The sequence below is a fragment of the Convolutriloba macropyga genome, chromosome 15 (genome assembly GCF_964194025.1).
Source record: "Convolutriloba macropyga chromosome 15, txConMacr16.3, whole genome shotgun sequence".
In the NCBI taxonomy this organism is placed as follows: domain Eukaryota; kingdom Metazoa; phylum Xenacoelomorpha; order Acoela; family Convolutidae; genus Convolutriloba; species Convolutriloba macropyga.
Window position 1 is genome coordinate 29,185,619 of NC_134482.1, and position 26,969 is coordinate 29,212,587.

General features: G+C 34.9%; 1 protein-coding gene across 2 annotated transcripts; it reads right to left on the reverse strand.

Annotated features, from left to right (window-relative positions):
- Nucleotides 1-2,256: 2,256 nt before the first annotated feature.
- On the reverse strand, nt 2,257-26,699 carry LOC142354764 (uncharacterized). Of its 2 annotated transcripts, none has more exons than XM_075407148.1 (5): nt 26,530-26,699; nt 15,035-15,168; nt 7,707-8,547; nt 4,964-5,181; nt 2,257-2,627 (listed from the first exon to the last, which is right to left on the reverse strand). In XM_075407148.1, exons 1-5 carry the CDS (start codon nt 26,530-26,532, stop codon nt 2,375-2,377), a joined length of 1,449 nt encoding a protein of 482 aa, XP_075263263.1. In that variant the 5' UTR covers nt 26,533-26,699; the 3' UTR covers nt 2,257-2,374. The 2 variants fall into 2 exon arrangements, with proteins under 2 accessions (XP_075263263.1, XP_075263262.1); XM_075407147.1 differs by having other exon boundaries at nt 4,964-5,184.
- Between the last annotated feature and the right edge of the window lie 270 nt (nt 26,700-26,969).

Here is a 26,969-nt window from a genome sequence, read left to right on the forward strand (position 1 = left end):
AACTAGAAATCGTCAAAAGAGTAAATCATTAAAAGATTAATATATAACTTTATCTGTCCTATTTCAGAAAAAATAGTTTTTAAAATGCGCAAAGTCAAAAATGGATATATTGGAAGCTCTACTATAACTACCTGAGAAGTGTAATTTCTTTGTCCGAGCCACTGCTTTTTTCATCTATTTTTTTGAATAAAAGGATGTGTTGCAAAAAATCTGGAAAGAGGGTGTCCGACAATTTGCTCAATTCCAATTTAACCATTGCCTTTCTACGCAACCTACCATTTTACCCAATGCCATTTTACTCAAGGCCAAGTTTATGTTATCTAATTTTTAATTTTACCAGAACGACTATTTTGCCAAATATATAATTAAATAGCCCGTGAGCCTTATTATGAAACTATCACAACCGAACGTGGAATTAGAATTGGCTATGTAATTAAATGCCCCGTTGGATTGATACGAAGCTATCACAACCGAACGTCAGCTAATTGAACCAAATGATCGAAGCGCATTTGGAAAGTAGGCGTTGGGTGTAAAATGGGTTTGGATAACCGGAGAGAGGATTGAAAAAATTTTAGAAACGCAAAGAAATTAAGAATGACTTTTTTGAGGGAAGTCCATGCCCTATGAATTGTAAGCAATAATAGTCTTGTTTCAGTGAATTTACTCAAAGTTACCACAGGAATTGTTCAATACCACGTAAAAATTGAAAAAAGAACTGCCTGTCATTTAGATCAAGTACAACAGTGAGAAATGAGACAAAACACATTTTTTTTGTAAGAGCACTTTGTATATTTTTTGGGATCTTTTTCGTTTGTGACACCAGTTTAGTGGGTGCATATTATTTGCAACCCCCAGACGCACGTGCAATATTTGACATAATCATTTACAGTGCAATGGCACGTGAACTGGGGGCTCATAACGTACTGGGGGCGGCACAAACGGAAAAGACCCAAAGATTTTATTCAACCTTATTAAATTCTCGTAATTACTCCGTATCCCTTGTTTATATTAAGCTTTAATGTTTGTTAAGTACTGACTTTCTGGTGTTCGTCTAGAGTTGAGGAAACTAGGACTCTTAAATCCTGAAGCGACCTTTCGAACATATAAACACATATAATTGAAAATAAAACGAAGACAGTACCCGGGTCGAGGTGTCACCGCTAAAAATCGCTAAAAGATGTAAGATTTACGGTGAATTTGAGTAAAAGTGTAAGATTTGCGTTCAATGCGATGAATGCGATGAAAAAAAACTTTTAAGCGGTGAAAATTTTTTTTTTCAGCGCTTTAGCGGTGAAAGAAAATTTTTCACCGCTACAAGCAGGATGCGGTGAAAAAAAATTTTTCACCGCTACCAGCAGAATGCGGTGAAAAAAAAATTTTCACCGCTACCAGCAGAATGCGGTGAAAAAAAAATTTTTCACCGCTAAAATCGCAAATCTTAAAAATATTCACCGCGCTAATTTCAAGGCTTATCTTATATTCACAGGAAATATCATTAAAGTAAGTGACAGATGGCGCAGTGGATTACGAAGTTGGTGACACGAATGAGGAAGAGGTTCGAACCCTTGTACGGCAGTTTCTTTTTTGTGAGAATTCCGTTGAATGCGGTGAAAAAAAATTTTTCACCGCAAAATTCAACGCAATTCTTACAAAAATTCACCGCTTTCAGCGCATTCAACGCTAAAAGATGCGGGCGCTTTGCGGTGAAAAAAGTTTTTTTCACCGCTATTCACCGCTAATCTTACATTATTTTTTGTCAAAACCTCGACCCGGGTAATTTCAATAATTATGATAAAAGTTGAGAAAATTTTATTCAATTTAGCAATTTTTGTCCTGCTGATAATATATCAGTATAAAATTAGACTCCTATTTGCAGATAGAGAATTTGGAACGAAGACAAAATGTTTGCCATGGATTTTGAAACATTTGAAGCTTTTTATTTAAATGTAAAAGTGCGTTCATTTGAAGTGCGTTCATTGTAATCATTGCTGACTCTCTTACCAAGTTTTTTTTCAACGTGATTAAAACCACCTGAAAATTACTGAAACTGAAGAACGATATTATTATCCAATTTCTGAGACCCATCTTCGACTTTGAGGATTGAAGAATGAAAAAAATATATCTTTTTTTCCTTTTATTCGCTTGCAAGCCAAATGAAAACGAGATAATAATTCCTTAAAAAACGTGTGTCTGGGAGAGCAGTACATTTAACCCATCTAACCCAACCATTTAATCCTTGGGGGGGTTGAGATTTGATCCTGTCATTATTGTCAACAATTCTTAACCCCGTGCATCGTTCCTGTTCACACTTTCATGGTAAACATTTTGTTTATTAAATCCGCACATAAACCTTTTGTCAAAACTATAAACGAAATTACGTATCTCCGCCATCATTTGTGTTTTCGTCATTTGAGATGAAAATCTCACAAATTGTCACGACATAGTGATCACATTTGTAGTCATAGATCTGGTCGCCATGGACGCCCACGCAATTTTCGACCCCATTCACGTTGTCTGGTTCCTTTCCCGTGAACATCTCGTTGTTCATGATATTGGATCTGTCATTGTAAGCGTAGAAGACATGCTCGCCAGCTTTGCTCAAATCTCTTTCAAATCCCAGAATGTACCTAGAATGTAATCGTTTGATTAGAGTTTTCTCGATACAGTAAAAAAAATTTAAAAAAATGCACAAAAAGTACTAAATTTTTCATATTAAACAGATTCCCATGAAAAAAAAACGGGCACCAGATAAATTACTGCGACTCGAAATACAAAATCATGCGAGCAATTGTATGGTAGCTGATTTTTTGCGTGAGTCACAATCATGAGACTAAATCTCGCCCGACAATAAATGTTAATGTAAAATGCATTCTCAGCATCTTGCCGCGTTGTAAACGGTATCTTTTTAACGTTTAAAAGAGACAATTTGATTAAAGTTTCAATTTTTATATGTTTTTTTTTCATCCTAGGAAACAACTTCAAACAATCAAATAGAACATAAGAAGAGTCAGACGGTAACACAATGCATGTTTATTAAGCTTCTCATCAAATGCCTATTTTGTCTCATAATGGGAAAAAATTTGCTAAAGCAACTGTTAAATAGTTGGAGTATGTGCGCAGAAAAAATTTTCTGTTTTTTGTTGATGAGAAATAAACTTTTTTGCAAGCAGCAAGTTTGTGATCTCATAAAATGACAAAGAAAATAATCTTCGGACTGAAATTAATTTACCTTTAGCCTGTCAGCAGAACCGTTATTGAACTAGCTCGTACTCTTTTAACTTTCAGCCAATCATACATGTGTGTTAATTTCATTAGGGAAACATTGCATTCAGATTTTTATCGAACAAAATATTTTCCAAAAAGAACGAATTAACCCGGAGCTATGATCAACGCAGTCTGTAAGTTTTAATGTTGAAAACAAACAAAAGTGGAGCTCCTTTTGCATGGTTTTTCCAAACTTTATGTCGAAGGACCTAACGAGATTGTCAAAATATAAAATTCTGTTTTGCTCCAGTATTTCTATTTTTTGAACATCGGTAACGTAACTTAAGAAGCTTTTTTTAAATATTTTACCTTACATCTTGGGCGAGATTTTTCAAAATTCTCAAACTTACCGCTTGACTCGGAGGTTATTGTTTGAGAAATGTTGGCATAGTTTTTTGACAACGTTGTTAATTCCGTGAGAGCAGAACATGTGTAGAATTACTATCATAAACTTATTGAACCTATTGGTGTGATTGATTGATTGCACTGTACAAAACAACTCCTTCGCCATAACACTATTCATGTTTGATGTCTTTCATTGCCGTTCAATAACACTGCATCTTTTTTCCTCGCCGTAGAAAGCAGCTCTGTAATGCATATTTTTAAAGCTGAATATTGACCCAGTTTTGATTTTGCTTGTTTAGGTCCGTCCAAATGCTGCTTTTTAGTTTAATTTGCAAAATTTCTTAACGTTTTCTTTGAAAAAAAGTCCAAATTATACGGTGATAAAAACAATTAAAAATGGCCAGTTGCTCTGTAAATTTTTCAAACTGAGCTGCAATCAGAGAGAAGTCTTAGTGCCTACTCGACAAAATAGTTGTCACGGCTCAATAGGTGCGCTACGGTGGGGGAAGGGGGGGGGGGGGTTCGCTGCAAAAAAACAGTTACGATTTTGTGAATTATTGCAACTATTTGTAAGTATTTCTCACAACAGAGTTTTTTAGTTGTAGTTATCAAGCAAACATAAGCAATCGACTTTTAACATTTTACCTTTGTGATCTCAAATGACGTTTTTTGCTGAATGTAGGTGTAAGTCATAAGGGTAAATGAGAACACGAGTATTATCATAGACTGTTATCTTTATACCCACATACAAATGCAATAATGCGCCTTTTGGTTTCACTCGCATGTTGTCAGGTGAAACATAGTAATAAAATTTTCCTCATGTCAAATGGTTGATATCTGTAAGCGTTGAATTGTTTTTTCCTATCGATATTATCTTTGAAAATTTTGGTTTTACGTTAAGCCTCCAAATATTGATTTTTGATATCACAAAATTTAAGCGTGAAATTTGCATTTTGTGATGCATCGGAGTGAATTATTTCTTTTGAGTCGTGTAAACTGATAAAAATTGCACAAAAGATCTCTGTGAAATTTTTGTTTTTTTTTATTTTTCATTTTTTTTAAAATACCAGCCTTTACTTGATAAAAGAAATAAATAACATTATGCGTTAACTTCGCCAGAATTAGACAAAAAAATGGTAGAACGCGCCTTTAGTTCTGTTTAATTGCATAATGGAAAGATATTTTTGAAGTTTTGATAACAATTTTCTTTACAAAACTTATTTTTGGTCTATATTAATTTTTCTAACTACTAAAATCAAATGATACTTTTGCTCATCACTTGCAAAATGTCTCAGCGATTAAATTCAATCTAAGATAAAACAGGAAATCTCATTTTGAAAAAATAAAGTTTAACCTTTTCTGGTTAGGCGAATAGTCACTCAGTGCATCCAATAGTTCAAATGCACTTTCAGCCGTCTCTGGGAGGGGCAGGGTGGCATTAGGGTTCATTCCTTGACACACACGGGCAGCGTCTTGTACAGATTCTATAGTAATATCTCTGGTATGTGCAATGCATCGCAGTTTCTCAGGGTCCGACGATTTAGTCTTGAATTTTTCGAAGCCGTCCGGACACTGCTTTGTTAAGACACGATGTACGTTTTTGTGCTTTAATTCGTTAATCTTTTGAACGCTAAACATTTGAACAATTTCGTATTAAGGTTCGCCCGTCACCCTTGAAAAATTGTACATTGAAATCCGATTTCCTTTTCAGTTCGCTAAATTTTCAGGAACCCAATTTTGATTGTAATAAATTTCAAACATGAACATCTTGTTGCTATCTGTCTGTTGAAGATATATGAAAACTAAAAATCGTAGCTTCAGTACAAGTAAAATATGGCATTTGAAAAATTCACGAAATCCACGTCCGAAGTACCTTGCTCCATTTGAAATTTTGCAAGCAAAACGAACGCAGCAAAGGTTCAATAGTTTGCACTATAAATGATTATCTATGTAAAAAATGATATATTGGCTAACGCAAATGTAGATCTGAAAAAAAGTGCCAAAGGAAAGACGTTTCATGCGCTTGTTGAAGTTTGAAGAAAATTTGTTTATTTTCTCTAAGTCTGACAAAGACAAAATATTATTTCTCCCTTTTATGCATATACAAATTTCTCCATCGGATTTTTTTAATCTTTTTTGACAAAGTTATCATTTACATTGAGTTTTCACGTGGTACAAAAATAACACCTCCCTTTTATTAATTTGTGTACACTTATGAGCTGTTTTACTATCTCCACATTTTAGCATTCGTAAGACTTTTATCCTTAGCGAACAATGAAGCTAATTAATTGCCAGCGATTTTCTATCTTATTGACGTAAAAAACTTCTAAGCTGCAGCTTGCAAGAATTTTGATAAAGTCTTTGCCGACAAATTTCCTCGTGAAAAAATTTGGTAAATTTTATTCAATTCTAGTAAAATTCTAAGTAGTTTTCATTTATTTGACACCTTTTAAGAGATATTTATGCTTAACTTAAGAACAAAAAACAGTAATGGAGCGTACAAAAAATTAAGGATTAAAAACGTGCAAAAAAGAAACAGAAAAATTAATTTTCAGACTTTGATGTCGTTGACAATTTTACTGCTGATGTTTGATTAAAATTCAAAGTTTTCATCATTGAGAATAAATTATGAAAATTTTTTGATCAAAGTTAGTAGGAACACTATTTTCTTCGTTCGTAAAAAAAGGAATTGATTCCACTTTCAGCCCAAACGTTGCTGGAATTTGGAAGCATAGCCTACGAATTTTAAGTGGGTTGAAAGAACAGAAAAAATAACAGTAAAATAAAGTTTTACGCTTATTATCTAAGATTTTCCGTATTTTAAAAACTAAGACGATCACTTCATTTCTTGCGGCCATGTGATAGGTTAGTAGAAAAGAAACAAAACAACAGCTTTGAAAATCTACAATTTTTGAATGCTTTTTTCAGTATTTTGACGAGATCAAAAAAGATTTCAAGACAATTTCACTTACAAGACTTTTTAGGGAGTAAAAAATATGAGTCACCGTACCCGTGCACGAGAAAAATGCAGAAAATTAAAAAAATTTACGAGTGAAAACAACTATTTCTCCCTTCCACAGATTAATTAAGATCTATTATTTGGCTGATTGAGCTAGCTAACCATTTTAGCGAACAATTCGCATTGAACAGTACACCAAAAAGAAAAAAATGGCAAATTTTTATGATAAAGAAACTTTAAAGTTTTAGCTAACGCTGAAACAACAAAGCCAGGATAACACATTTGTTCTTCGTAGAGCCGTTGATTAGTTGAAAATAGGCAACATGAGGGTTATAACACTCCCTATTTTTGTAAATTTTTTTATTTAAAAAACTGGGATCCAATGTTTGACGTCTTTCCCAATTATGAAGACAAATCACTGCCTGTTACTGCGTACAAAACAATCTAAAAACGATACTTATATCGAATGCTATTGTTTCTATTGATTTTAATTTTAGAGGAGCAAAATTTGGGTTGGATTTGCGCTATTATAATATTTGGTAAGATAAATTTTGTTTCTAAACTATTTTATTTCTATTATGTTACGCGAAATCAAGTTGAAAACTTTTTATTCTGTCTACTTGCCTGTATTTAATACTCTGCTACTTTTGAGAGTAGTTTTTATTTTTTGTATGATCCTTGTATGACTACTAAGAAATCCTACAAATCATATAAGACCTAGTACGATTACTAAGAATCATATATGACCTAGTAAGAAATCCAAGAAAGTTGTATTATCGATGAACTGGGTGTTCAACAAATTTTTTATCAACGTTTCCGTTGTGAGAATTGAAAAAAAAAATTGAAACTTTTGATAAAACCATCATTTTATTTTAAGTCTAATGTGTAACTGAGATGCTGATAGATTGGTTTTCACAAAAACTTTAGTTTGCTTAGTTATGTAGGGCTACAATTCTGCTGTGGACAAATCTTTCAGCTCGTTCTTGGTTCATGTAGCTAAGTTTACTGTTGCAAGATGAAATATAAAAAAGTTGCAAAATCTTGCTTTAATCAGTGCAACGGAAAATAATTTCGAGAAAATTTTTTTTGTTAAAGAGGTTATAGTAAGCACAAAAACGTGTGCTTTGCGGGAATTTACCAATGTCATCGTTTCTGTTTCGGATGAATCATCATTCATGCCGTCAGGTGCCACTGGTTCTAATGTTTCAGGGCTCTCGGAACTTGAAACCTCAAGCGGTCCTGTTGAAGCATTTTCGGGGCTCTCAACTCCATCTGATGACTCAAATGTCGTAGGATCGGCATCCGGAACCTCTGTTATCTCGGAACCTTGTTCAGAAGGCTCAGACGTAACTTCATCTGGCGCCGCTGTCATATCTTTGGAAAGAGTGGATGTATCAGGTGTGGGTTCTACGGAATCTGTTAATTGGACATCTGTTGCTTCAGAAGTTGCAGCGCCCTCAGGTCCAGCAACGTCGGAATCCGCGGATCCAGCTGATGTTGCAATGCTAGGTTGAAAACTTACAACTGGTGGTGGTGGCGGGGTAGATTCTTTAAAGGTTTCCGGGCCAGAGGAGAGATCTGGCGGCTGGGATGATGGTGGTTGGTCAGAAATAACAGGATTCGACTTCCATGATTTTGGTGACTTAATTGATTCGGGATCCGGGTCTTCAGAAGTCACAGAAACCTCCAGAATATTGTCATCGGAATCAGCGGAATTTTCTGTAGGTTTTAGCATTTCTGCTTCAAGTGTTGTTGACACGAGCTGCATGTTTTCTGAAGCCTCCAGATTTTGGTTATCACTAACATCTGGCGCAGGAGGATCTGATGTTTGATTTTCAGGATCCCCAGATCCTAAGCGGGTACTCTCCTCGTTCTGGTCTTGAGTGTCAATGCCTGGTGCCACGATTCCAGGTGGTAGATTGTGTATTCTAGATAGGGTGTCATTTGGGTTATTGCTACTGTTGAAAGCGGGGTTAACACTAAAAACACAACTCTTGCCTCACTTATTTAGGGTGAAAAAACTACAATAACGTAAATACTGATTGAAGTTCTGTGGGATTTGTGGAAAAAGTAGAAAATGAAATGCAAGTGAAATTTCTGGTGTATTTTTGAAAGCATCTATTTAGTTAAAACCAGTCAGAAGCAGCTATTTTTCTTAGATAGAGAACGACAAAAAGATTCCCCCAGATTAATGTTCAAATCAATAAAATTTTAGGAAACGTAATGACAACTAATGATAAAACCTTTTCAACGGTTTAATCTTAAAAAATTCTCCTTCAATTTGCTTAAAATTTACACTCAATTTAAAATGCTAAAATTACCTAGATTTTACTCATTATAACACATTTTGTAGATAAACTATAAACTGATCAACACAAAGCGCTGATAGCTCTGTAAGTTTTTCTGATAATTTTTTCGAATCTTTGCACGCACTTCTGGCGTCTTTTTTCCGCCGCACCATTTTCTACAATTTTCTCCAACTGTCAACCATTTAGTAAAATTGGAAATACAGCTCTGTCAGCCCCGTCCCCACTACGTTAGCTTTGATCTCACCATGTTAAGTCACATGCGTATTCAACTCTGTCTTGACCGGAATTGTATTAAAAAGATTCAATGACAGTTCAATTGTTTAATCAGCAAAATCTTTTTTGATAAGTTCGGAACGAATGCATTTTTTTCAGGTTTCTAAAGCATATTTTCTGCAATTGTCAATTATAATTTCCCGATTTTCAGCACTCAGTTGAAATCTTTTCAAAACTATCTTTTCATAATTTTCTCTCTCTCTCTCTCTCTTTCTCTCTCGGCACTCTTCGTTTATTTTTTCTTAGCTTTTTTCAACGTTTCTACACATTTGTCGCTTATCTTAGGAATTTTTGGTCAATAATGTACGAGGATTATAGTAATGGAAAGTCGCATTCCGTTTTAAAAAAAATTGAAAGAAGTGTCGAAGGCATTTAATTGCGTCTCGTTTGTTTCTGATGCGCTTACAATATGTATATGTGATGGAAAAATGCTGAAAACGTCAGTAATGAGAGAAACTGATGTAAACTGATCTGGAAAAAGAGGACTTAAATATTTTTGAAACAGTTTAATTTCTGCAAAAACATTTGTTTGACAGTCTTTCAGAGCTGTGATGACAATTGTTCAATGTTATTTTATTCAGCACAACCAGCATGCAGAATTTAAAAATTTTTTAAAAAATTCAGAACGTTTTCTGCATTATTTCTCTATTCATTCATCGGATTCATTGCAAGAATCAAGCACTGATACCTGCTTTCACTTCAACCATTTCATAACGGAGAAAACGTCGCCCTAGTTTGAAATATAAAAAAACTTTTGGGATGAACGGTTTCAATTAGGCAAAAACGATGAAAGACTTGACGTTTTTCATGTGTATCGTCGTAATGTTTTGAAAGCAGGAAATTGTCGGTATGTTTGGTTTCCTAAATGTGGTTGTTCTACGTTTTCTACGTTATCCAACCGAACGAAGCTTTCTTTAATCCCAGAACGAGTGTTGCAACATTTTCTTACGTTTTAGGCCGAACTTAACAAACAAACCGAATATACCGACGATTTCGTGCGTGGAAAAACGATCATTTCGAATTTTTCTTAAGTTGTCATTGTACAGTCCTCAGGACTCGGGGTCTCTGTTACTTAATATAGAAATCTACTAGGACAGAATTTACCCAGGCTACAATAAAAAGTGATTTTAGTTTGTATCTATTTTTTTACTTTAGGTAGATTTACGAGACAAAATTACAGTAGGAGAAGGTTTTGATGTTTCTAGATTATTCGATTTTTAATGTACTCAACCTTCCCATCGTGCATTACACAGCAAAGGCAGATTTTAATTGCTTTGGTCAAATTTGAAAGAGCGTAAAACTCAATTTGGTTTCGGAAAAATGGGCTGTTTTGAATAAAATTGGTAGCTGATTTTTGTAGAATTTAGCAAATGAAGAACATTGGAATCAAAACTACAAACCTCGTAGTCTGAATTCCGCATTTGATTTTAAAACAATTCCAATTTTATCTTAACGAGTATGCATTCCGTGATGGAATACGCAGAAATAGTTTGAAGAAATTGCTTATCAATCAAAAATAAATTCTCCGGGCTGAAGCACGATATAAGAAATTCAACTTAAAACAAGGCGGCTCGTTAATGTGCGTTCGCACATGATGTTCCGACCCGAGCTCATCTACATTTTTGACTAAAATGACAACCAAATGAAGAGATAACAAAAATAGATGCTTGAGTTTAAAACAATCGTTACACAACCTATCTACTAATTGAATTACATAATGCCATGACTCATTACAGCGCCAACGTGATCTGACATTAAAGAGATTACGCGACAAATAGAACAAACAACAAAATTAGCAAAAACCAAAATTTCACGGCAAAAAGGGAATATCTAAATTTAAAACCACCTAGAAACAATGTCAAAAAGCAGTCAGATAAAACCTTAAGTACAAAAGTTTACTTTACTTTTTCCTAACTAAACAGCAGATAGAGAGTTTTCTCATTAAGACTAGGTAACAAGCCGGCAAAAAGAACGAACAGTGAGGCGAATCTTATAAATTAATCAACAGTTTTTACACCAAGAAATTTCAAAAATCTTAAAAATCATTAGCTTTCAACTAAATAATCCTTGATAAATGACTAAAAAGTTATTAAAAACTCAAAAGGACCTGTCTTTGGTTAGGTTAAGCCATAGAAACGAACACAAAAGAAAATCAAAAAATTACAAACGATTTGCGAAAACACAAATTATTGCTATCATTAAAATCATTAGCTATCATGAGAATATTATGTATTTTTATTTCAATTGTTGTTTCTACTAATACAGCTGAAGTATTTACACTGAGAGATTAAATTAGTTTACTTGGGCCACATTTTGAAACCATTGGGATCTGTTATTACGCGATTGTTCTGAAAGAAGAGAAAAAGAAACACAAAAATTGGCCACACAATAAACGTTCAGAAATACGCATATTGTCCAACGAACAAAATATTAGCGAAAAATGATATCAACAGATATGTTATTTCTTGAAATACAAGAAATTGGATGGGACCTCTTATTGATGAGAATAAGTTACAATTTGACGAAAAGAATAACAAAAACTGAAAAGTTTGAAAAATATTTCGAAATGTTTATCACAAACTTTAAGACTTTTCGCTATAAACTGACTGCTTCGGGTAACCTCAATCATTTTATCCCTAATGAGAAGCCTATGAGACCTGTCATCAATTTACGTCTATATAAAAAACAAAAACAGCAATTTCAAGAAAAAATTGAGCGAGAAAAGTGTCGAAAGCATTTAAAAAAATGAAGTTTTCACTGAAAACTATTCCTTTTTTATTATTTTTTAAATGCAATGGGATACATTTTTTCATCAATATAATTTCAAAAAATCAACAAATATGAACAAATACATTAGAATTACGAAATTTTCGAGAAAACATATTTCGATTAATTACGTATTATCAACGCCATTAAATTCATTAGCTATCAACGGAAGCCATTAAATACGCTAAATTATGCCTCGATGGGACAACAAGTTTGTTTGCCAATCATATTCATTGATAAGACCTTACAACAAATTATTGACTATGAAAACAACAACATAGACAGGCAAAAACCAAAAATTCATTAGAAAAGTGCCAGAAGAAAATGTCGAAGCAATTCAACTCGTAAGCTCATCTCTGAAAATTTTATCTATGATCCAATGAACTTCTTCCCTAAACCAATAGGGACCATCAGCAGTAGTTTGATGTGATGAGCTCTCAAAAGCATCCAAAAATAAAATGAAAGTACCCGAAAGTTTAAAAAAACTTAAGAAATCTCGTGGCATTGAAGTTTTAAAATTAACAGGTAGAGGATAAAACGCTAACCAGAATAATTTTGGCTGCAGAAGAACGAAAAGGGAATCTGTTAGTAATGACTTTGACAAGACTTCAAAAAAATTTAGGATTGGTTAATGTTCAAAAAAAATTTTCGAAAAATTATTTTTAAACTCTTAACAGCCATTAAACTCAAAATCTTTCAACGGAGCTCAGTAACAACTCAGATATAACCCGATGGGAGAGAAAAATTGTTGGTTTGTTTGTCATGCGTAGATAAATAACAAGACATCACGATAACTCCTATGACTGTGAAAACAATAACAAAAGTGGGCAAAAACAAAAAATCAGTAGAAAAGTGCGAGAAGAAAGTGTCGAAGCCATCTAAACCATTAGCTTTTCCCTGAAAGACTTATCTGCGATGCACTGAACGTCCTCTCTAAGCCAATAGGGTTAGAATTTCTTTTGATATTGTGTCAAATGTTTGGATAATGTGATAAGAATTGAAAAAAGAATTGAAATCTTGTGTCATTGAAGTCATATAACCAATAGTTAGAAGATTAAACCGCTAACCAGATTAATTTTAGTTGCAAAACAAAGCAAGTGGGTCCTGTCAATACTGACACTGACTAACAGTTCACGAAAAAATTTAAGATTTGTTAGTGTTCAAAAAAAATTGTCGAAAAATTATTTTTAAATTCTTAACAACCATTAATTTCAATAGCTTTCAACGGAAGTCAATAAATACAATCAAAACTGTTCACATTGGACTACAATTATGTTGGTCATGCATAGGTAATCAATGGGATATCAGAAAAGGTCTTATGACTATTAAAACAACAAAGAAACAGGCAAAAACCAAAAATTCAAAAGAAAAGTTCGAGAAGAAGGTATCGCAGCCATTTATACCATAAATTTTTCCATGAAATTTTTATCTGCAATCCACTGAATATCGTTTGTAAGCCAATGGGAGATATCAATATTTGGATAATGTGATAAGATTTCAAAAGTAACCAATAATACAAAAATATCCAATTTTTTTTTTAATTTTTTGAAATCTTGTGTCATTGAAGTCATATAACCAATAGTTAGAAGATAAAATCGCTAACCAGATTAAATTTGGTTGCAGTAGGAATCAGGAGGGAGCTGTCACTCCTGTACTGACTTACAGTTCACGATAATAAGTTTATGATTCTTTAATGTTCAAAAAAAAGTCGAAAAATTATTTTTTAAGTTTTAACAGCCATTAGCGGTCCCCTCAAAGCACTAGATATGTTCACTTAATGCTCATTATGGAGCAAATTACACCTTTAGTCAATGAATTCATGCCATAGGACTCCAAAAAAACAGTAAAACCTCAAAAAGAAACTAAAAATTTCATTTAAATTTACAAAAACTCAAAATCAAAGCCAAAAATAAACATGAGCAATTCCTTTAAAACGATGTTTTTTGTTCATGGGGCTTCATTTGAATGTAAAGGAGGTTTGTCATCAATAGAACCTCACTATAAAAAGTGATTTGTCTCTAGGTGACATAAAAAATGCAAAAAAAAAGAGAAAAATTTTATAAAAAAAGAGCTCTCAAATAAAATTCGATTTTTTTTGATAGTGAACTTCCCTATGAGACCAGAACTAGTATTTTTTATCGCCTTTAGTCTATTAGTATCACAAAATTGGTCCATTTTTTGCGTGAAATTTAATTTTGAAATACTTTTTTTATAGAAAATATTTTAATTCTGAGAAAAATTACACTAAAAGTGATCAAATATCCCGTGTTCACACAAAACTTCAATCCTCGATAACTCCTCGAAAAAAAAAAACGAAAATCAAAAATATTCTTTTTAATTTTGAATTCTACGCTGGGCCAGCTTTTTATTGATACCACTCACATTTCTCTACGACGAATATATCGATCGGCCAATATTGACAGAACAAAAAAACCCGTTTGAGTATATAGTTCCTCCCCCCCACAAGTGGGGTCGAAGCAATAAAGATTTTTGCCGAATAATTTTAAATCACCACTTTTTTAATTACCACTGTTACCGATGTTTTAAACTGGTGTAATTAGTGGCAAATGGTAGAATTTAGAATCACATGTTGCTGAATATTATTACAAACATTTTGAATTTTAATTAATTGTTAAACAGAATTTTTCACCATAACGCAATTACGCAAATTTAGAAAATTATTTTTTATGAAATTGAGGCTAGCCCAAATATCTGAGAAATTTTATTGTGTAAGATCTTACAAATTTCTCACAAAATTGTCTTATAAGTACTTATAAGATTATGCTCCGCCTGAGTAAGACTTTGATCTTACACGATAAAATTTTTTGGTCAGCGTCTTATCAGATCTTACTCGACAAAAATTCCGGAATGTCTGGGTACAATGGTATCTTGAAACTGCAATTGAACGTTGCCGCAGTCCGCGAAGACAAAATCAGCCAAAGTGACTTCAGGTCTGCCTTTGTGGGAATTGCATTCACACTGACAAGTTTAAAATGTGACCTGATCACAATTCTGAGTCTTTATTTGCGTTAGACCTGTTCTTATATTTTAGGGTACTTATACTGAGCTGGTGGGTCCCAGGCTATGGTCATACAATAAATAAACTTTATAGACATACCTCTTTAGAGGCTGTTGTTCTTGTTGTTCTTGTTGTTTGTCTGCTAAGAGTAGAAGAGACAGGACAACTGTAACAGCTGACAAAAGCACAACTGCAACTACTAGTCCAACTATCACAGCCACATACTTCACTTTCTATTAACATTTCAACATTCCACCACATTTGTTCACTGGGAAATTTAAGCTGAACCGATATACCCGGATCATAGTAACATAGTAAATCAGCGCTGAATCATAGTATTTCTCAGTCTGTTTTTTTACTATGAACAGATTATGATCATGTCACTTTTTACACTGTTCAGACAAAAATCATAGTAAAAAACCGGCTCTCTGAAAACACTCTGAACAGTCTAAAATCGAATTCTTCGTTTATCATGCTCAGTCAAAAAAACATTCTGTGAATTTTCTGGACAGCCCATTTCCAGTGTGCGAAAAAAAAATTAAAAAAGGAAAAAAATTCGGTTGCTAATAAATTAAAAACCAGGAGACACACAACAATCAATTGTATCTCTATTATTAGTAAAGAGTATGATTATATCAATTATTAATCACCCTTATTATTAGCAACTATAAGTTCTTGTTTAGCAGTTTCCAGAAGTTGAGTTTAGCAGTTTCCAGTTGAGTTCAGCAGTTTCCAGAAGCTGAGTTCAGAAGCTTTCACGAATAACAGGCCCAGCAGCTTGCTAAATTTACTCTCGAAATACAAGCCCAGCGGCTTGCTAAAATTACTTTTTCTGAATTCCTGATAATGACTTGAGTCGTAGACAGCCTCCACGTACTTAAAAGCTTCAATGAACGTGCAAATTCCCCTGTCGATAATACAACTGCATATGTACTACCCCCACGTACTACGTACCCATCACCCCCCCCCCCCCCCCCCGACATATCACATCAATATCGATATCAAAAAAGACTGAAGTTATAATCTCTGAAATTATAGTTTTCTCATTTAAAACCAACGCTAGTTAAATTCTGTTCCTCCGCACTGCAAAGCTACAACCGCATTTGGGGGGGGGTGTAAAACTCCTCCTCTCCCCTCCCCCCAACTGATGTGATCAACAAAATTAACGATCAACAGATTTAATAGCCCGGTAATAACAACCCGGACCCTTGTTCCATAGCATATCAGTGCTGAAACATTGTACTCCATTTGAATATGGTCGGCCCAGAACTGTATGTTTTCGTCGGAGCTAAAACTGAAAATGCATACAAAACTCCATTACAATCTGAAATATAAACCATAAAAATCTGCAATCTCGGTCCCAATTTGGCAGTTTCCAGGTTCCAGGCGTGTATTTTTTTGGTTTCGGCGTGTTTTTACTGGTTTTGGCGGGTTTTTTGCTGATCTTAATACGTTTCTTGCAACGTTTTAAGATTGTAAGTCGTCGTCATGCTCAAATTGTGCATCGCCCAAAATTTCAAAATTTTTTTCGAATTTTTCACAATTTTTCATGATTTTGCTATGAACATCATGGGAATCAAAACCAAGGATGTACAGTCTATTTTCAGAAAAAAAAGTATCTATGCGAATAGACTGCACATAATGAGGTAGCAACATACTCTTAGGATACACTGAAACAGTACTGGGCCGACGATATGCAATTGGAATACAATGTTTCAGTACTGATTTACTATGGGACTAGGGTCCGGGTAACTAAACTGATTGATGTCATAATAAAAACCACCCGTCCTCAACTTATTGTTTTGTTTTTTAAAGCCCGGCCTCGACTCTGGTGATTGCGCACTTTGATCAAGAAACCGAAGGCATTTAGTTTAAATCAAAAAGAAACTTAATTAAAAGTAATCATTGTATGCACGAAAGTCTGGACGCAAGCAATTTTGAACGTACGAATGTCTGGACATGGGGATTTTTGAACGCACGTAGAACGCACGAAAAGTTTTGAACGCGCGGAAGTCTGGACATGGGCACTTTCAATCTGAGAGGGTCTGAACTTAGACACTTTCCGTCTGGGACGGCCTGGACATATCGACTTTCTGTCTGGCACCTCAACCTGGGCAGATTTTACGAATCTGGCTGTTTTATTTTTCCTCGAAAGAACTGTTTCGGTTTTTCAAATTTCTCACTAAAACCTTGCAATCCCGAGTCCAGAAATCGTCGTTTTCAAACGTATGAAAATCGTCGGTGTGTTTGGTGTCAGCTAGACAAAAGCAACGAAAGCCCTAATCGTTTTTCTTTGTTACCGACGAGATGTTTGCTTTATAAACGTACCATAATGTCGGTATATTTGGCTTTAAACTCAAGAAAACCTCGGTACGTTTAGTTTCCAACAAGAAAAAATCATGAGAAAACGATTTGTGTACTTACTTTCTCGAAATCATATGGACTCCTTGAGTGTTCTTTGATGAAGTGAGTCCCATTAATATTGATCAAAAGGTCTTTTTAGCTTTTTAAACGGAAGAACAAGAAAAATCATATTTGTTCGCCTAGTTTTATGATTGAACCAAAGAAGAGCTCTGTTTTGCACTATTTCGGCGAAGTGTATCTATCCAACACTTACCTTTGCAATTCCTGCAATTAAAAAGTATCATAACTTTTTACTACATTATTTACATAAAATTTTCAAGTGTTCATACGAAACATAGCCAAAATTTTTTATATTTGAAACCGAACATACAGAATTTATGAAACCGAAAATGCCGACGTTTCCTTTTGTTTTGAGATAGAAGCAAAAAAGGTAATTTTAAAAACTGAACACCACTTGACGTTAAAACACCGAGCATACAAAACTTAAGAAACCCAGCATACTGGTGTTCTCTTGCGTTCCAGACCGAACAAACCAATCTTAAGATTCAACATTGAGCATACCAAACGTTTATTACGTTTAATCTTACGCTGAATTTGAACAGAACAAATCTAACCCGAACATTTCTTATGTTTGTAACGAAACTAACCGAATCTCAGAAACAGAATATACTAACCATCTCTTACATTTCAAAACGGAATACTTTAAAACGGAAAACATTTAGAACTTTTTATTAACAAAAATATGAAACCTAACCAGACCAAGTATGCCAATTATTTTTTGCTTTGCACTAGCATTCAAACAAATCAAATATAAGAAAACGAACACTCCGAAAAATTGTTAGGTTTCAAAACAGAACACAACGAGCATATTCTTGCGTTTAAATACCGAACAGATAGACTTTAAGATACCGAACGTTCTGAGATTTTCTTGCGTCTCAGGAGAAGCATACCGGTGTTTTTTTTTTACTTATGAGTCCGAATATGCAGAACAAACCACCGTACCCAGAGTTTCCAACGTGGAAATTCGAACTTAGCGAACATATCTCATTTGGTTTTTCTTCAGTCGTCGGGGTTAACGTTCTCTCGGAAACATCAAGCAGTAACCCGGGTCGAGGTTTGGCGGTGAATTTTCGTAAGAAATGCGGTGAAATGCGATGAAAAAAAAATTTCACCGCGTATTTCTTACACCTTTTTGCGGTGAATGCGGTGAACCGCGGTGAATTATTTATTTTCACCGCGTTCTCAATATTCTTACAAAAATATTCTTCATCAACCGTGTTCGAACCTGTGACCTCCTGCATGATTTCAACTGCTTAACCCCCTGCGCAAATAGTCACTTACAGTTTTAAAATTTCTTGTGCATTTAGTTCAGATAGAGTAAACTTTGGAAATCATATGCGGTGAATTTTTGTTAGAAATGCGGTGAATTTTGCGGTGAATTTTTGTAAGAAAAGCGGTGAAATGTGGCGAATTATTTTTTTACCGCTTTCACCGCTTTCGCCGCATTTCTTACAATAATTTGCCACAAAAGTCGATGCGGTGAATTTTTGTAAGAAATGCGGTGATTTTTGCGGTGAATTTTTGTAAGAAATGCCGTGAAAAGCGGTGAAATATTTTTTTTGACCACATTCACCGCAATCACCGCATTTCTTACAAAAATCCACCACATTCACCGCATTTCTTACAAAAATTTACCCAAAAACCTCGACCCGGGAAGCTATGCTGAATTTGAGAGACAATGGTTCAAATTTTAGTCACAATTAACAAAGAGGTTAGTTTATGTGCGTTTGCGCAAAATGTGCTAACCGAGGTTGGCTATATTATTAGGTAAATTGTCTACCAGGTAAAAAAAAGATATGAAACTTTTTAATGAAAAAAGAGCAGTTTATTGAGCAGTGGTGTGTGTGAGTGAAGTGAAGAATTTCTATTTTAGTAGAACGCGCGAAAGCCATACTGGAGAAGAAAGTTGGTAGAAAGAAATTGCAATCAAGCTAATACCATCTCTGAAGCAGAATAACAACAATTTTTTAGAATAGATATTCATTTTTGACAAAAAGAAGAAACAATATGCTAATCTGAATTCAATATACATCTATCTAAAAAATATGTTTCAAACGCTAATGTCGCTTGTTTAACAGGGCCTTACCTAGCCGCAGCGAAACCAAACTAAACATCATCATTTCATTGGTCCAGAGCAGTACAACAGATTTAGAAAATTGTCAATAAGAATTTTCGCTATTTTAAAAAAAAATCAATCATTCGCTCTAAATTATCTTGCCACATTACTTGATTCAGGGCAACTAGTCTGTTAAATTTTAGTTGACTTCTTCTTTTTCGCCATGCTGAATTTTTTGTTTGTAATTTTTTTGTTGTTTTTCACTTCATAAACTATGAAATATCCATTTTAAAAATTATTAAATGTTTTTAGACTCTTAATTGGTCGTTCTGAGTTACAACAGATAAAAGAGCATGCTTACTAGTTAATTCAGAAGCATTACAAAAACATAAGAAAGGTAAATTTTTGGAGACGGAAGAGTAGACTAATGGAAAGACTTTTCCTCAACTCATGAATTGACATTTGCTCAACCTTATTTTTGTAACTAAGGATTTTAAGTCGAGAAAAAATTAAGCAAACTGTCTAGGGTACATCTGGAGAATAATAGCTGGGAAAGAACTAAGTGTAAGGTTTTTGCTTCATCAGAAATCCAGAGCAGAGAATTTAAGTCCAACAAAAATTGAGAAAGAAATTTTTGGCTCAGCAAAAATCTTTCATACTGAAAAGTTGAACCATATTGAACTTGATTGCTAAATTTTGGGTCACGCATTTCATTGACTTTTCTTTGTTTTTGGCCGAGCTCAGTCTTCTCATAAGTCGAGGCCTAATTTGGAAGACGCGAATCGCTAAACTAGATGTGTTTTCATGGCCCAATGATTATACTGCCAATTTCAATCGGATCGATTAAAAAAATAAAATGGGTCTGAAATGATGACGAAAGAGAATTAATCGGCAAAAGATTGGGGGTTAAATTAGGTTCTACTTTGCTTGAAAGCAGATACTAATTTATATCAAATAAAGCGAATAGCATAAAAATAAAGAGGCTGAATTTGCATTCCTGCAATTGTGACTATTATAACCCGTGCTCGAGCAAAACCTGTGAAGATGAAGACAATATACCTCATTTCTGTTTTTTCTAAAGACAGAGCATAAAAAGAATGAATCTAAAGACCAGAGTTTATAAATCGTTATCTTAGACCGTTTATGTAAAATGCACTGAAACTGTCAACGTTGACTACGTTGCAACGTTGACTAATGCGGACTGTCTGGACGCCATAAAACGTTTTTCAGCACGACGTGGCTGCCCGAAAATATTTATAGCGTTAAATCATTGGAACTCGGGGGGAAATTGAGCTTCGAAAATTATAAATGGACAGAGAGAGAAGAAAAGCACCTAAAACGGTTAAGAGCATTCGCTATAGTACAGAAACATGAGGATCAAATTGGAGCAAGCCCAAATCATGATCACGACGCATCTCTTGCATTACCCAACAATTTCAATGAATGAACTGAATCTGATATTTTATCTAACCTTCATCATGGTGTTTATTTACAAAATCAATGAAGGCTGTTTAAGCTAAAGATTTTCATTGAACTACAAAAAAACTCAAGCTCTATCGAAGGGACTTACGCAACAGGGCAGTTGTTTTTTTTTCAAAGGAATTTCCACACAGCCTAACTGGTAACCTGGATTTAACATCATCAGCAAATCATCAGGATTTGAATACTTCTCAACTTCATTGAAATATCAAAAACACCATCTGATTTAAATAGTGCCTTTAAAATCAAAAATTCAACAAAAACCATTAAAAAAAACGATGAAAACAAAAAATAGAGTAAATTACATCAAAAGTTTTTGCTGAAATGGGTTGTTAGTCCCTCTGTCTTTGGCAAAAAGTTGACACTGCGATGATTCTCACCAATGATCAAGAAACTATCTACCCTTGCAAATCCCGCTCTGCACTTGAAGTAGTATTTATACAACTCAGATAAAAAGATCTTGTTGTTGAGTGCGTTTTTTCTTTGGTTTTCAAAAAGGCTGGTTAGGGTTATGTGTGATCCTTGCGCGCTGTTAGTATCTGAAATAATAACCACTTAGTAATAATACTCTGTATAATGCAGACACACTGGAAGTAGTTCTAGTCATGAAATTATGCATCACAGAGCAGTGTTGCAACTGTGATCGCAGATCTAAAAATGATGAAGACTGACTTCACTGCATGCCTGGTCCACTCAACACTTGTTTTGCTTGATTCGAAAAATGATTCAGAGAGATAGAGACTTGAGGCTCTCTTTTCGGACAAAGACACTCAAAGAGCAGGACCCCAGATTGTCGTCGCAATGGTGCTCCGGTTTACTTGGCGTGGAGTTCATTTCTCTAAAGTTCAGTATACTAAAAAAACCTGAGGCTTCTTTGAAGGGTGATGTACAAATAAAAGTGTTGCTCGTGTTTTGGTTAGATATTCAACTTGCAGCTTGCTAGCGGAAAAACAGACGTGGAAAAATGCTATTCAAGTCACAGTAATTTCCAACACTTTTTTATGGGGTAGATTTCATTTGTTGGAAGAAAGTATTTGACATTTTTCTTCTGTGTTTTAAGGAAATTTAAATTTGTTGAATGACCAGAGAAAGTTTTTCAAAAAGAGCGGATGAAAAGAAAAGCACTTAAAACGGTTAAAAGCATTGGCTATAGTACAGAAACATGAGGATCAAATTGGAGCAAGTCCAAATCATGATCACAACGCATCTCTTGTAATACTCAACAGTTTTAATGAATGAACTGAGTCTGATTTTTTATCAAACCTTCATCATGGCGTTTATTTACAAAATCAATGAAGGTTGTTTAAGCTAAAGATTTTCATTGAACGACAAAAAACTCAAGCTCTGTCGAAGGGACTTGCGCAACAGGACAGTTATTTTTTTTCAAAGGAAACTTCCCCACAGCCTAACTGGTAACCTTGATTTAATATCATCAGCAGATCATCAGGACTTGAATACTTCACAACTTCATTGAAATATCAAAAACACCATCTGATTTAATTAGTGCCTTTAAAAAGCAAAAATTCAACAAATACGATGAAAAAAAACGTGGAAAACAAAAAATAGAGTGAATTAAATCAAAAGTTTTTGCTGAAATTGGTTGTTACTCCCTCTGTCTTTGGCAAAAAGTTGACACCGCGAAGATTCTCACCAAAGATCAGGAAACTATCTACCCTTGCTAACCCCGCTCTGCACTGGAAGTAGAATTTTTACAACTCAGATGAAAAGATCTTGAAGTTGAGTGCTTTTTCTTTATATTTGGTTTTCAAATAAGCTGGTTAGAGTTACTTTCGACATACTTTCGACTTACTTTGCGCAAAAGACCGAGTTAAAACAGTACAATTCACTACCAACCTGAAATTCACTACAAACCTGAAAACGGTTGGTAATGGAAGAGAAAACTATGTGTGATCCTTGCGCCGATTAGTATCTGAAAGAGAAACCACTTAGTAATAATACTGTGTATAATCCAGACAAACTGGAAGTAGTTCTAGTCATGAAACTATGCATCACAGAGCAGCTTGCAACTGTGATCGCAGATCTAAAAATGATAAAGACTGACTACACTGCATGCCTGGTCCACTCAACACTTGTTCTGTTTTATTCGAAAAATGGTTCAGAGAGATAGAGACTTGAGGCTCTCTTTTGGGACAAAGACCCTCAAAGAGCAGGACCCCAGATTGTCGTCGCACCGGTGCTCCGGTTTACTTGGCGTGGAATTCATTTCTCTAAAGTTCAGTATACTAAAAAAAACCTGAGGCTTCTTTGAAGGGTGAGGTACAAATAAAAGTGTTGCTCGTGTTTTGGTTAGATATACAACTTGCAGCTTGCTGGCGGAAAAACAGACGTGGGAAAATGCTGTTCAAGTTACAGTCATTTCCAACACTTCTTTATGGGGTAGATTCCGTTTGTTGGAAGAAAGTATTGGACATTTTTCTTCTGTGGTTCCAGGAAATTTAAACTTGAGGAATGACCAGAGAAAATATTTCAAAAAGAGCGGTTGAAATGAAAAGCACTTAAAACGGTTAAGAGCAATGGCTATAGTACAGAAACATGAGGATCAAATTGGAGCGAGCCCAAATCATGATCATGTCGCATCTCTGGTAATACTCAACGATTTCATTGAATACGCTGAATCTGAAATATTTTCTAACCTTCATCATGGCATTTACTTACAAAATCATTTAAAGCTGGTTGTGCTAGCGATTTGTTTTGACCGACAATAAAGAATCAGGCGTTGTCGGAGGTCGGAGGGATTTCAGCAACAGCAAGGACGTTTTTCAAGGAAATTTTCACAAAGCCTCACATGTAACCTCGATTTATTAACATCAGCAGATCATAAGGGCTTCAATACTTCTCATCTTCCTTGAAATATCAAAAATACCATCTGACCTAATTAGTGCGTTAAAAAAGCAAAAATTCAACGATTACGGTGATTAAAAAGGTTGAAAACAAAGAACAGAGTAAACTACGTCAAAAGTTTTTGCTGAAATGCACTTGAACTGGTGTTTTTACAACTTCAAATATAGAGCTTGAAGTTGAATGCAATTTTTTTCTCTTTGGTTTTCAACCAAAATGGTTAGGATTACTTCGACGTTTTTGCGCAAAGTACCGAGGTGTAAAACACTTTTTCTGTATTATGACAGTCATTTCTCTCTGACAATCACCCAAACAAAATCTGCTTCCGGCAAATTTCTGCAGTTTATTTACACAAATTGTGGCCATTTGCTCAGGCCCGGGTCGAGGTTTTTGGGTTAGTTATTGTAAGAAAAGCGGTGAAAGCGGTGAATTTTTATAAGAAATGCGGTGATTGCGCTGAATGCGGTAAAAATAAACATTTCATCGTATTTCACCGCATTTCTTACAATAATTCACCGCATTTGCAAAAATGTACCGCATTAACTTTTGTGTTACAAAAGTTCACCGCATTTCTTTCCAAAATTCAGCGCATTTGCTTTCCAACGTTTACTCAATCTGGTTTAAGTTCACAAGAAATATCAAAGAGGTAAGTGACGGTTAGAGTTGTGGAATAAGCAGTTGACGGCATCCAGGAAGTCAAAGTCCTTTATAGTAAGAATAAAAAACGCGGTGATAATGAATAATTCGCTGCGATTCAACGCAAAAGAGTGTAAGAAATACGCGGAGAAAATTGTTTTTTCACCGCCTTTTACCGCATTTCTCACGAAAATTTGCCGCCAAACATCGAACCGGGCGGTGTGCCAACAAAATTTTATAGCAATTTCATATAATCGTTAGTACTCATGTAGGAAAAAACGACGATACCGACGGTTTCTTACGTTTTCTAACCAAAGATTTCTCAACTAGGGTTGCCGTTCGAGTCTTCGCCACCACTGTTGCCTAGAAGTTGAATGCGTGAAGATTAACTTTAACCAACGTTTGGTTAAAGCTTGGTTTATTTGGTTCAAATGTTCTCAGATAGGTCAGTTTGCCTGTTTCCAAAATTGTAATTCTCATGTACAATTGAACTTTCGGCTGCTGTTTTGTCGTTTTATGGTGATTGCACGTGATATGCTGTTATTGGGTGAAAATTAATCAATTTCAGCTGAGCCAAAAACGACGAAAGCCCTTAGGATTTTTTCGTCGGTATCGTCGTTTTTGTTCGGTATTAAACATAAGAAAGACTCGGTATCGTCGGTATCCTCGTAACGTACTGGAGGTTTCCTGCGTTGTCAACCAAGCATACCGACTGCGTTCTCAATTATGTTACCAAAAACCGCAAACTTTTTTTAACGTCTATTAATCAAACATACCAACTCTGGCTATAATTACCGGATCTTGCAAAACCGAACATACCGAAGCTTTCTTACGTTCTAGACCGAAAATACCGACAATTTCTTACATTTGAAACCGAATATACGGAATCTTGCACAACCAAACATACCAAAGCTTCTTACGTTCTAGACCGAAAAAACCAACAAATTCTTACATTTGAAACGGATCATACAGAACAAACCAAACATGCCGACCATTTCTTACGTAGAAAACCGAATCTACCCAGCATTTATTGCGTCGTTTTTGTTCGCTCTTCTCAACTAGGGAACGACAACGCTGAGGTTTATGACAACAATGACTAAAAAAATTCCTGTTAACATAGTGACGAGGCAAAACTCGGTTTTGAAAAAAACAATGATATTGGTTGAGAAGCCAAGTTCAATGTAATCACCAATTCATCTTCAATATAGGCGTTTGATTGATCCCTTTAAGGAGAACTGATGCGATTCGCTGAACCAACTTTTGGTGTTCAATTATCTGGAACAGTTCCTGACGACTTTTTAAACAAAAGCAACAACGAATTAGAACGTGATTTGAATTACGAAAATTTTGGGCAATTTTTACCAACAACAATGTTTTCTTTTGAGCTTGTGTTCTATTTAGTGGTAAACCATTCAAACCTTGAAAGCATCTGAAAGTAATTTACTTTCGACAAAAAAGTGCTGCTGCGAAAAGATTGCATGTTGAAGATCAACATAGAATAAACGGCTGTTATAGAAAGAAAATAGTATTTCTTTTTTGACAATAATTAAACATGTTGAAGTCCACTTATGTTGGTAACATCAACCATTAGAAATATCATAAACACTTATTAAGAGGCATTCGGATATAATTTTTAGCTTCCTCTTCCGTGGATCTCCTAATATTTGCCACACTTAGTTTCCAGATTTTCTTATTCGGATTGACACCCAGGTTGAGATACCAGACCAAAAGTTGATATATGCAGACCGTCCCAGACGGAAAGTGCATATGTACAGACTCGCCTGCGTTCAAAGCGGCCTATGTCCAGACTATCATGCGCTCACAGTTATTTATATCCAGACTATCGTGCGTTCAAAGTTAACTATGTCCAGACTATCGTGCGTTCATTTTTGTTTCCAGACCGTGCAAATTTAAACAAACGACACCACCCCTGTGCGTTCATTTCGGTCTGGATATATCGACTTTCAGTCTGGCACCTCGCCCTGGGCAGTCTTGCACCGCATAATTTGTTCTGAAATTGAAAAATTAGGTGGTTCAGTTAGGCATAAATGGAAGGATGGAGACATTTTTGACGATATATTTGCAGAAAAATATTTTGGATTTTTTATTAAACAAATGTGGTGAAACATATGTAACGAACCATGGTGTTTGATGCTGAAAAGTTTAAAGCTAATTAAAATTGATCAGGGATAACAATAACAAGAATGAACCAAGCTAGATGAAACTAGTACAAATTTATCAGATACTTAGTTACATAGTTTGTTACTTAGTTATGAGCGGTTACAATAACAATCGCACATGCTGATTTCGAGATCGAAGTCTAATAAGATTTCTCGTTGGAACGATCTTCTGTTAGACGTTTATTTGCAGATTAAAACCAGCAGTAAGTTATAATTTGCTGAAGGGCTATAAAATGCCCAGTTTAATCTGTCTACACAAGCATATCGCTATCCGAGGACAATTAAAACATATTATTTTGTAGAGATCTTAAATGACTGAATAATCCTAAGTTTCATGTAAATGGGGGTTTCGATTCTAGCCCGATGAATTTTATCAGAGAAGTATTGCAAATATAACACT

What these genes read in the sequence shown, in the direction of transcription:
- LOC142354764 (XM_075407147.1), bottom strand. An exon ending in GAACAACAGCCTCTAAAGAG is followed by an intron (nt 8,548 to 15,034) that starts GTATGTCTATAA and finishes TTGTGTTTTTAG; the next exon opens with TGTTAACCCCGCTTTCAACA. An exon ending in TATTCGCCTAACCAGAAAAG is followed by an intron (nt 2,628 to 4,963) that starts GTTAAACTTTAT and finishes ATTACATTCTAG; the next exon opens with GTACATTCTGGGATTTGAAA.